The 12,402-nt window shown below is 38.0% G+C and overlaps 1 protein-coding gene across 1 annotated transcript; it reads left to right on the top strand.

Annotated features, from left to right (window-relative positions):
- The first annotated feature begins 6,274 nt into the window (after positions 1–6,274).
- LOC144979179 (THAP domain-containing protein 2-like) lies at positions 6,275–8,169 on the top strand. Its single transcript, XM_078925790.1, has 2 exons — positions 6,275–6,352; positions 7,426–8,169. The coding sequence occupies exons 1-2, from the start codon at positions 6,275–6,277 to the stop codon at positions 8,167–8,169; spliced, it is 822 nt and encodes a 273-aa protein (XP_078781916.1).
- Positions 8,170–12,402: the final 4,233 nt, after the last annotated feature.

Raw genomic sequence — 12,402 nt, 5'->3', positions numbered from 1 at the left:
ACTGAAATACCTTCATGTGATCAAGTGAATAATATCACTATGAATGCCACGATTTGCTGAAAAATGCCAACACACACACACACATGTATACACCACACAAAACACACACAAACATATACACATACACACACACACACAAACATATCATAACAAAACTGATCACCGCTAAATCAACAACACAACGGAAGTAATAATAATACTTGATGTCATAAATAGATGTCGCAAATTGACAACGTTTTACAGTGTCAAAATTAGTTGATTTTGGGAGCCAAGTGTCGTCGGTACATATTTTATGATATTATCTGTTTGACTCAACGAACTTTCAAACTGACTTTAAATTATAAAAGGAAATCAAGTTATCTGTTTATCTATCTGTAAAAAATACATTTCTAATTTTCAAATCTTTCAGTAGAGTTGTGTGCCGTATCAATTGTTTTATTCACTCAAATAAGCACAATGTTCTCCACAATGCTATATTTTTTAAAGAAAGGATATATATATATATATATATATATATATATATATATATATATATATATATATATATATATATATATATATATATATACTCTCTCTCTCTCTCTCTCTCTCTCTCTCTCTCCATCATACAGACCGAACAAAAACACTATTAGACTCGTCTAACGACAATGTCAGTTATTATAGGGGAATGCAAAGAATGGAGACATCGTAAGTGAGAACACCAAGTGTCGTAAACTCATATATATATATATATATATATATATATATATATATATATATATATATATATATATACACACACTCTCTCTCTCTCTCCATCATACAGACCGAACAAAAACACTATTAGACTCGTCTAACGACAATGTCAGTTATTATAGGGGAATGCAAAGAATGGAGACATCGTAAGTGAGAACACCAAGTGTCGTAAACTCAATCATATCGTAAAGCTGTCCTTGGAAATGGGCGCGTGACATCACCGGAGACCATTATATCAACAAGGGAAAAATTAAATGAAAAGTGTGACGGTGCTTCATGGATATTTGAGGAAAAGGTGAGGGAAAATTGTCGAAGTAGGATTGCTATAGGCTCAAAGGTCGCCATTTTGTTTTTGGATGGATGGTAGGCACATCTTGACCCTTCTAGCCATGGCGATTTTTTTTTCTCCGAAAATACCGACATTGTTGGCATTTAAGATTCGATTCTTTCATTGATAATAAATTTATTTTGTTAAAAAAGGGAAATAAAGTGGAGCGTGAAAACTAAGATGAAAATTTTTTTTTTTCTTTTAGAGTTTTACGGCGCTGGCAACAGGGTCATTTCAGCGCCAATAAAAAAAAGGAAGCAAATGAGAAAGTCAAATAATTATAGATTTACAATTAAAAGCTCACCGGCAAAAGTAAGACAAAGGGAAATGTTTTAAATAGGGAAAGATTCCAAGAGCACATATCAGTTTACATAGTTTGAAATTACCTTAAAGTCTCATCCATACATAAGCACAGGATCCCACGAAGAGGAATACACTCAAATATTTACAAACTATTATATTATTCAAAACAAAAATGTAACAGTACATAACAGAGAGATGATTTACAATGAAATAAATGTTATCTCCCAAAACTATAGCTATGCATTTGAATATTTCCCCTCCAAGCCAAGGACACCGGCCAGGACCTTGACAAAACTAAGTAATCACATTCCAAGACTAAGGCAAAAAGCAAACTCAGAAAACAGATAAGGAAGGATAGAAGACATAGCAACTGACCGCCTGTCCACTGTGGGATATTGATGAGCAGTAGTCATTCAGAGCCATTAGGCCAATGGAGTCGGAGTTTATCTCGGTTGCTATATCGTGAAACGAACAATAAAAATTGCTTGGTACCCCTTAAGTAGGACTCCAGTCTATCGGAAAGTACTTTCCGCCGAATCTGAGAGACCCAACTACCCAATCACTGCTGGGTGGACAGGGGGTCGGGGAAAAAATCTTGACTTCACCCGGGATGGATCTCCTTCCCTTTGCGTGCGAAACACACACATATATGGAGCGCGAATTATTAATCATTCTCACCTCATTTGTTTTATTTTTTCGCCGACAACGCTGTTTCCTCCATCCGCTGGTATATAGATGGATTCTTCAGGGAGGTATGCTGCTAAGTTGTCTCAGGGATGAATGCAGTTATGTCCAGTTTGCGCTGATTATTGTTTTGTGTGTTTCCGTATATTTGGTTTGGTGCGCACGTATATGTGTGTGTGTGTGTGTGTGTGTGTGTGTGTGAGTGTGCGTATGTGCATGTGTTTGTGCGCAGGTATGAATGTGTGTATGTGTATGTGTGCTGTGGTGTTTGTGGGGGGAAGGGGGGGGGGTTGTTTGAGGTTATAGACGTTTGTTTTGTTTGTTTTTAAGGGTTTTACGGCGCTTGCAACACATTTAGGTTATATCAGTTTTGTTTTTGTTTTGTTTTTAAGGGTTTTCTGGCGCTTGCAACACATTAAGGTCATATCAGCGCCAGTAAAAAGGAAGAAAATGGGATAGTAAAAAGTTCTAGAATTACAATTAAAGCACCCAAGAAAAAGTAAGACATAGGGGAACTGGGAGCAAATAGGGATCAGATGTAGATTCCAATAGCATACCACCAATGCACTTAGTTTGAGATCACCTATAAGTCTCATCCAGACACAAGCACAAAATCCAACAAAGAGGAATACACTCAAATGCTTGCATTATACATTAAAAATAACAAATATAATAACACATAACAGAGAGATGATTTACAAGGAAAAAAATATCATCTCCCAAAACAATAACTATGCATTTGACTGTTTCCCTCCCCGTCAAGGACACCGGCCAGGGTCGGGACAAAACCGAGCAATCTCACACCAAAACAAAGACAGAAAGCAAGTTGGAAAACAGATATAAGGGGATAGAAGACACGGTAAGTACCTCCCTGCCCACTGTGGTGGTAGGGAACCCCACCCAGAGGTTATATCAGCGCCAGTAAAAAGGAAGAAAAAGGGATAGTAAAAAGTAATAGAATTACAATTAAAGCACCCAAGAAAAAGTAAGACATAGGGGAACTGGGAACAATAATAGGGATCAGATGTAGATTCCAAGAGCATACCACCAATGTACTTAGTTTGAGATCACCTAAAAGTCTCATCCAGACACAAGCACAGGTCCCAGCTAAGAGGAATACACTCAAATGTTTACCAATCATATAATATACTATGTAAACTAAACATAATACAATGCATAATAGAGAGATGACTTACAAGGAAAAAAATATCATCTCCCAAAACTATAACTATACATTCGACTGTTTCCCTCCCAGCCAAGGAACTCCGGCAAGGATCAGGACAAAACTAAGTAATCTCATTCCAAGACAATGACAGGAAACAATTGGGAAACGGGTAGGGGGGGGGGGGGTAGAAGACACAGCATGTACCTCCCTGCCCACTATGGGAGGTCAGGATCTCCACCCAGTTATAGATGTTTAATTGGATTGTGTAATGGTTTGTGGCGAGTAAGAATTTCCTCCTGTGGGGGCATGTATTGAAAAGTTCTTTCTTTCTATTCAGTGTGCCACACTTTTATTCATCCTAAAAAAGGAAATTTGTGTATAGACGTATTTGTGTGTGCAAGTGTGTGTGTGTGTTTGTGTGTGTGTGTGTGTGTGTGTGTGTGTGTGTGTCAATGAATTGCGAACAAAGGTCAAGATTATTTCGAGCGCAGGCATGTGGAGATATCAAGCATTAATTTCCCCCTGTGATTGGAAGTGGAATTTTTGCTAGGGGCAGCAGCCAAACACCCACAAAACCAATATAATTTTTTAAGCATTGTAAAATTAAAATATGCAACACGATCAGAATACAATTGATATATCTATCTATGACAACATGGCATTATTATCTTACATTTATTACATTCTGAAATTTGAAACTAAGACCATACCCCACAAACAACAACAAAAAAAAACAACAAAGAAAAACAAAACAAAAATAAACCAACATGAACTAAAATAAATAAATAAATAAATTAACCCAGACAGACAGACAACAAAAAGCAAAAGAAAAACAAAACGAATTAAGCAAGAACGAAAAACAAACAATAATCCCCAGCAAAAACAGACATAAAACAGACAAAAAAAAAACAAAACAAAAGTAAAATAATAATCAAACAAACGAATAAAAAAGCAAAACAAAACCCCAAACTATCGTACTTTGGTAAAGCACATATTTAAAATTTTGGCCAGAAAACTTATCCTTCAAAGATCGAGCGATTAAAATAACCCTCATCTTGCCAAAAGCTGTTAAACCTAGGACTTCGCGTGAAATCCCAGGTTTGATATTTTTTGTTAAAATGAAAGTCATTTTAGTCGATCGATATTTGAAGGACGAGGTTTCTGGCCAAATTCCAAGTCAGACCAAATTAATATCAAAGGGTGACAATCCTGGAATAACTATAATTTTTAAAAATAATTTGAGTTGCTTCCCTTGATAACTTATCTGACAATAATTATTTATTTACTTTGTATTTTTATCATTTTTATTTTTTGAATTTTCTGTTCATGTTTAAGATAGTATTATTTTCTCTAGTTCGAGCAAAGATATGAAAATTAAGTTCATTAAATCTGTATCTTATGTGAAAATTATTTTATTTAAGGAATGGAAACGATACAAAGAACGATAAGGAGGAAAATACGGAATTTCTGAGGTTCGTCAATATATTATGTATAGACGAGTATTTCTAACAGGATCCATCTGAAATCAAATGGCTTCTCTGTAAAAGTAATGGACAGAAACAAAGAATTTATTTTAAAACGAGAGAAACCTTTGCTACTTTTGAAGGTTGGCATAAGTACATTTCGTTAATTCAAAGGCAAACCAGAGGACTGATTTATAAAAGTGCCTGCTTTGGTGATGTTCCTTTTTGTATGAAAAAAGAAATCACATTCCCACATGTGCATTTGTCTAAACTGTAATAAGTTTTCTTGTGATCAAATGAAATCCATATCATGAAGATTGAAGAGCTCCATTCTAGTAAAATATAATTTATGGTAAAATATATGAAAATTGGGATAGATTTTATTCAGGATATCGAATATAGTTTCGTAAAGTGCATAAATAAAATCTTTTAGATTTCTGATCATGTTAACTTCACACTTTATTAGTATTCACTTCATTAAAACATCCGCATAAAGTCAACACCTCTTATTGGTCCCAATTTTTTGGTATTTTATTTAAGTATGTACATTGATAATGGATAAAGTCAATCAATTAATCTTTCTGGTCCGGTGGTGTTGGCTTTCTCAGGATTCCACCATACCAGTTTGACACGGTGGCTCACAACTATTTTATGTTTTTTTTTTTTTAAGGTTTTACGGCGCTTGCAACACATTCAGCGCCAGTAAAAAGGAAGACAATGGGATAGTAACAAGCTCTAGAATTACAATTAAAAAAAACAAACTATGCCCTTCCAGCACGACATCATAAGATGTCGCCTAGGCATTCCACGATGTCTGATGTCAACAGGAATCACCCATGGTGTCTAAGTGGGAATCTGTTTCTCTCTTCTTAGAAAACAAAGCGGTATGGTCTCTCAGAGTGGTCTTTGCTTCGTATCAGAAAGGTACCGAGTTTAACTAGACCCCTACCCCCCCCCCCCCCCCCCCCCCGCGCGCGCGCTTAGTGTGGCCTTGAGCAAGTCACCTCGCCCTAGCTCACTTTGCGGCGTTAAATTGTGGCTGACACCAATGGTATTCCTGTCTTCCCTTGGCATAGACCCTAAAGACAAGTTTCTCCTTGGGGATGAATAATTAAAGCACCCAAGAAATAGTAAGACAAAGGGGAATTAGAATTTATTTGAGATCATCTAAATATCTCATCCTGACACAAGCAGAGATCGCACTTAGAGAAACACACTCAAATGTTTACAAATCATATATATGTAAAAGAAAAAAATAATACAGTGCATAACAGAGAGATGATTTACAAGGGAAAAAATATATCATCTCCTAAAACTAACTATACATTTGACTTTTTCCCTCCCAGCCAGGGTGTTGGTCAAAGCTAGGATAAAACCAAGTAATCTCATTCGAAGACAAAGACAGAAAGCATGTTGGAATACAGATAGAATACAGGATAGAAGACACAGTAAGTGCCTCCCAGCCTACTGTGGGAGATAAAAAAAACCCCACCCCGACCACTATTTTAGGATGGTGAACCAAATCTACCCCCCCCCCCCCCAAAAAAAAAAAAAATACAAACCCCAAAAAGCAACAAATAAGTATATTCATTAGCCATGATCCCAGAAAGCAACATGGAATGTGGTAATAAGAGGACAGAGGAACAAGCTGTAGTGACATGCCCGCCCTACAAGGTAGGAGCCATACAAATCATTGTGTATATTATTTTATTAATACGTGACCCCCCTTCCCCCCCCCCCCCCCCCCCCCTGCGAATTAATATTGTATCGGGCTGAACACAATGTCTTTAAAGTGAATTTATAGTCACACACACACACACACACACACACACACACACACACACACATGCTGTCATAAGCAGTGAAGTATAAACAAACTTCTGATACTGTTACCCCCCCCCCCCCCCCCCCCCCCCCCGCTACAATGACCAAGGAAAAAGAAATTACAAAAACAGAATTTCGTAATCAGTGTTTCAGCATCTGTTACTTCCCGTCCATTGACTTACTAATAATAGACCGGAAATCTCCACTGCGCGGCGGGTCAAAATGCGATGCTTTTTGCGTGCGCAGCCATTATCGCCTATATGACTCCACCCTCGGGTCTGCGTGTAGTACTCCCGCGCATTGTTCGAATGGTATGTATGGTTTACAACCGTATCGCCTCGTCGGTTATGAATGTTTCAACTTAGTTTGACTTATAACATACCAGGCATCGACAGCAATACTCAGTCTAATTGAGTCAATCTATATACTGAAAGTAGAAAATCACGAAAATACACTATGGAGGTATGCATGCAACCAACATAATTGATAAACCCAATCATATTTCATCGATCTTGTTGTAGCAATACATCCCGATGGGCAGTGCACCTCCTACCCATTGAGTAAGTGTATGCAAATGATGGTGCAGAACTGCGTCTCTGTCTTAGCATCAACAACAGTCAGTGTGCAATGCAAGTGGGATTATAGGTATCGTAGACATGTCGGCATGTTCGTGTCTGATTCATGCTGCGTGCCAAACAATAGCAATAGTGGTAAGCTAGGTCTTAAATAACCTATGTAATTTAACTTTTGTTGTTGTTGTTTCTTTATTTGTGTATGATATTTTATATTTTTATCTATAAATCCCGCCTAAGCGAAAGCCCCTTACTGTGCTGATGCGAAAAGGCCCCGATTTTAAATATATTCCGCAACAAGCATTGATAATTGCTAATTGTTTTTTGGGTTTTTCTGTTTTGTTTTGTCAGTGCCTGAAGAAAAGGAAATGGAAAGGCTCATGTTGTGTTGCCTGGAATTGTTCTAATAGACAGACCAAGAGGTCCGAACTTCATTCTAATGACAGAGAAGAAGATCTTACCTTCCACCGTTTTCCTTCAAATCCTCCAATGAGAAAACAATGGATTGTCGCGATTAAACGACAGAAATTCACACCATCTCGGTTCACTAGAATCTGCAGCAAACACTTTACAGCCACAGACTTTACAGCGAGCAAAACAAGGCGGCGATTGAAAAAGACTGCAATTCCTTCCGTTTTTACATATCCACAACATTTGCAGCCGAAAACGGCCATCCAGAGGAGAAAATTAATAAGAAACCCAACTATGAACAGCAATCGACCATTTCGAACCAGTGAAAATCTAAATTCCGCTCTTCAAGACCACACGTACTTTTGTTCAAATGCAAATAAACAAACTAAACTAGAAAACCAACTGGCAAGGCTAAGGAAAAAACTCAAAAACAATCGCACAAAAATTATGCGATCAAAATCCCGTAACATAAAATTGACAGAGATCATAAGCGGTCTTAAAAATCAACGGTTAATAAAGGCCAAAGCTGAAGCGATTCTACAAAAAACTTTTAGTGGAATGTCTCTGGACCTTTTTCGTCATATTCAAAGATGTGGTAACGCAAAGAAAAGGATTTACCTTCCTAAGGTGAAGAAGTTTGCCCTTGCTCTTCACTTCTTGTCTCCGAAGCATACGAGTTTGTGAGGCCCATTTTGCGTCTGCCTCACCAACGGACTCTTCGTCACTGGAAAGCGTCAATTAGTTGCTCGCCTGGATACCTGGACAATATGCTACAACTACAAGTTCCGTCGAAAAAAGCTGAGGAGACCAATAGTAAATACTGCTCGTTGATATTAGACGAAATGAGTATAAGACAGGACGTGTCATGGGTACCCAGTGAGCACAGATTCTGCGGATTCAGAGACTTCGGACAAGGACCCGTCGACAGTCGGGAGGCTACGAATGCACTGGTATTCATGCTGGTCAGTTTGAAAGGGAGATGGAAAGTGCCAATGGCCTATTTTTTGACGGACCATATTAACTGCTCTCAGCTGGCATTTTGTATCAAAGAAGCCATGGAAAAAGCAGCAGACTACAATCTCATAGTAAAAGCTGTTGTCGCCGACGGTCTGAAGGCCAACATGAAAGTCGCAACAGAGCTGGGCTGCGACATAAATCTGGAGACTTTGAAGACCAACTTCAAACATCCCCACCCTCAGTTTAAGGATGAAAATGTCTACATGATATGTGACCCTCCCCATATGCTGAAGCTATTCAGAAACTTACTGGCGGACACAGGAAGCTTGACGAGAACCACGAACAGCGGAATGAAAGCAATTTCTTGGCAATACATTGTCCAACTTCACCTGCTACAGAAAAAAAGACAGTCTGTACCTTGCAAACAAGATCACGGAAAAACACATCAAGTTTCAAAATGTGAAAATGAAAGTCAAAATAGCCGCGCAAACACTGTCCAATAGTGTGGCCACAGCTATTGACCATCTGAGGGACGACCTAAAGCTGGAGCAATTCAAGGACTCTGAGGAAACGTGCCTTTTTCTACGGACAATCGACCGGCTGTTTGATATACTCAACACAAAAAATCCGTTTGCAAGAGGTTCGAAAGCTGCCTTGAGTCCCCAGAATGTAGAGTCATGGCAACCGTTTTTGGAGGATGTCCAGAAATACCTCGTGTCTCTCCAAGAGCCATCGGGATTGCCAATACACAGAACCCTGAAGAATCAATGTGTCCTGGGCTTTATCATAACGGCCCAATCAACCCTGGATCTTGCAAGAGAACTTTTTGCCCGTGGCAACCAGTATTTCCTCACTTACAAGTTCTCACAGGATCACGTCGAAATGTTTTTCAGTAAAATTCGGCAGAGAAATGGGTGGAACAACAACCCTAATGCCCAACAGTTCCGCAGTGCCCTCAAAAGTCTGATGATAACCAACTTGATCAAGGCGTCGGACAATGGAAATTCTACCTCACAGGACGACACAGTTGAGTTGCAACTGGACTTCCCACTGGACACAAGAAAGCCAGTTCCTCTAACGAAGATGGATTGTGAAAAGTCAAGAGTGGAAGAGGAAGAGGACCAAGAACTGATGGTGGCAATAAACGACTTACTGGACACGCCTCTCGTCAGCGACTCAGATTGGCGACAGTCCTGTTTATTTTACACGGCCGGATTTGTTGCAAAAAAAGCCCAAAAGTCCATCAAATGCAACACCTGTAAGGACGCGCTGTATGATGCACAAAACACATCTTCTACGCAATCTCAATTCCTCAAGCGCAAGAACACTGGCGGTCTAACCATCCCATCAAATGGTGTTGTGACAGTTGTGGAAACGTGTGAAAAGGTGTTTCGCTGCACTATGCCTAGTCCAGCATTGATGGACAGACTTCCGTCCCAGAGTCACATTGACCTTCACATGCAGACCGTCGTCTTGTCCCATCTCCGCTCCAAACACCTTAGCCTTTTCCCTTCTTTAAGGGACCATCTTTTTGACCACGAGATAGCCATAGAAACCAATCACATCACACAGCTAGTCAAATCCATCTCCAGCGTTTACTTTAGGATGAGACTTTTCAAAGCGGGGCAAATGTACCAGAGACGGAAAATAATGATGGGGAAAATATCAAAAAGGATGAAGTTCAACAAGATCATCCTTTTCAGTGGACTATAAGTACAAAAGGGGGAAAGGGAGGGGGGGGGGGGGGAGGAGGGAGTGTTACACATCGTTAGTTTTAATGAATCAGTGAATGGTGTTTTATTTCGACTTAACTGATCGTGCTGTAGGTAATTATAATAATAATAATAATAATAATAATAATAATAATAATAATAATAATAATAATAATAATAATAATAATAATAATAATAATAATAATAATAATAATGAAGAAGAAGAAGAAGAAGAAGAAGAAGAAGAAGAAGAAGAAGAAGAGATAATGGACCTGGGGCAAGATTACAACACTTGTATCCGATGGAGACGGCGATCCACTGTGACGGACTTGTTGCCAAGCACCGAAAGGATAAATAAGTAAGTAAGTAATAATAATAATAATAATAATAATAATAATAATAATAATAATAATAATAATAATAATAATAATAATAATAATAATAATAATACGGGTGGAATCTAAGCCCACTCTAAAGAGCTTTGTTGAAGAATATTAATGATGTGGTTATCGAGTCGAGTCGTTGCCTTGGTGCGGCGAGCGAGAAGAGGTGGAGCGCTATAGCGTGCGCGGCAGTTCCCCATGCACGCCTCGCAACTCTCTCGTTTAGCGTCCCGTCTATATTCATACGTCGATGTTCCCGTCATATCAGATTGAGACAGTGGGTCAGACATGGTAAGCGCCATCCATACAGTTTAGGTTTTTAAACAGATATATCTGTGAGCAAATATGTCTAATCCCGACGTGCACATATATGCAGGTCTGACATCCAAACGCAATTATGGGCCTAGTTTAACATTGTTGTAATGGTCAATGTTTTGCTTCATCTTTTTTAGATTTCCATTTCAACAATGAGCCCATAATAACTTGGGTTATCAGACCTGCAAATAAGTGCACATCATCTTATCCCCATCGTACCTTATTTGCCTTACTTTAACGCACAATTCCACAATCTGTTTTTGTGGTAAAAAGGAACACAACTCAGTTATTTGAAACATTCATTTAATTAATTCATCGTAATGCATTATCACAGTATATTGTCAAAGGGTAAACATAATGTCGATTTTTTGGGACAAGAGGTTGATATGAGATCTGTTAGTTTGATAATTCATGATATTGTTTTGCTTGAATTTGTTCGTTAGATGTTTTTAGGGTCCTTTTAAATCATTTCAACGCCAGTATAAAGGAAGATAGTAAAATAGGCAACATAAAGCTATTCAGCACCTAATAAAAAGACAAGGCCAGGAGGAATATACTCAAATCTCTACAAAATATTCTATTCAAAACTATATATATATATACATACATAAAATTACTTACAGTATATTAGGGAAATAAACATCATCTTTTAAAACTAATACTATACATTTGACAGTTTCACCCCTCCAGCCAAGAACTCTTTTCCCTCTAAATAATACTTCTAATACATAACAATGTAAAATCGAATGTAAGACACAATTTAATATACGAAAACAGTTAAAGTGGATGTTTCAGGTTTCCCCTTTATCAACAAAACAAGATGAATGAAATACTACAGTCGAATGAGATAATGTGGTTGTGGCGTTGTGATTAAATTGAAGCTTACATTCAATTTCACATTTTTATTTATTTCTTCGAGCTTCGAGCAGCAACATTTACAATAAAAGACTCCGGACACAGACCAGGTGAAACCAAATGGTCTCATTCCAGATCAAGGACATAAATCTTCCAGGGACGGATAATAAAGAAATTAAGGAGCAGGCACCGGTTTAAGATAAAGAACTGAATACGTGTGTATGAAAGGTGCCAGACAAAACAAGAAAGAAAAATACAAAAAAAAAAAAAAAAACCATCCCAAAAAATCAGTAAACTGATTGTTTGGGATGGTTTATTTTCTTGTATTTTTCTTTCTTACTTTGTCTGGCAGATAGAGATAGCAATTGACACTTTTCAGCAGATAACATATCCTTTCATTAACGCCAAGTAAAATGCAAGAACCTGATCTTACATTTGTTGCAAGTGCCGTGAGCCCCTTAAAAACAAACAAATACCTTTCTCTTTCATGAACTAATTATGGGTTTGTAGGAAAATTAATTGCAAATTGGATCTGGTGGAAAGTAATTTAAGATAGACCATTACAATAGCAAGCAATGAAGGACTTTTTAAAATGGATTATTTTTCCTTTATTTATTGAAACGGTTTTCTTTTAATTTTCAGTGCCAGTAAAAGGGCAGATAATAGACAAGTAAAAAAAAAATAGTTAGGTCAAG

The sequence above is a fragment of the Berghia stephanieae genome, chromosome 9 (genome assembly GCF_034508935.2).
Source record: "Berghia stephanieae isolate SIO BIC M18660-M18661 chromosome 9, UCSD_Bste_1.3, whole genome shotgun sequence".
In the NCBI taxonomy this organism is placed as follows: domain Eukaryota; kingdom Metazoa; phylum Mollusca; class Gastropoda; order Nudibranchia; family Aeolidiidae; genus Berghia; species Berghia stephanieae.
This window is presented reverse-complemented; position numbering and strand designations above follow the sequence as displayed.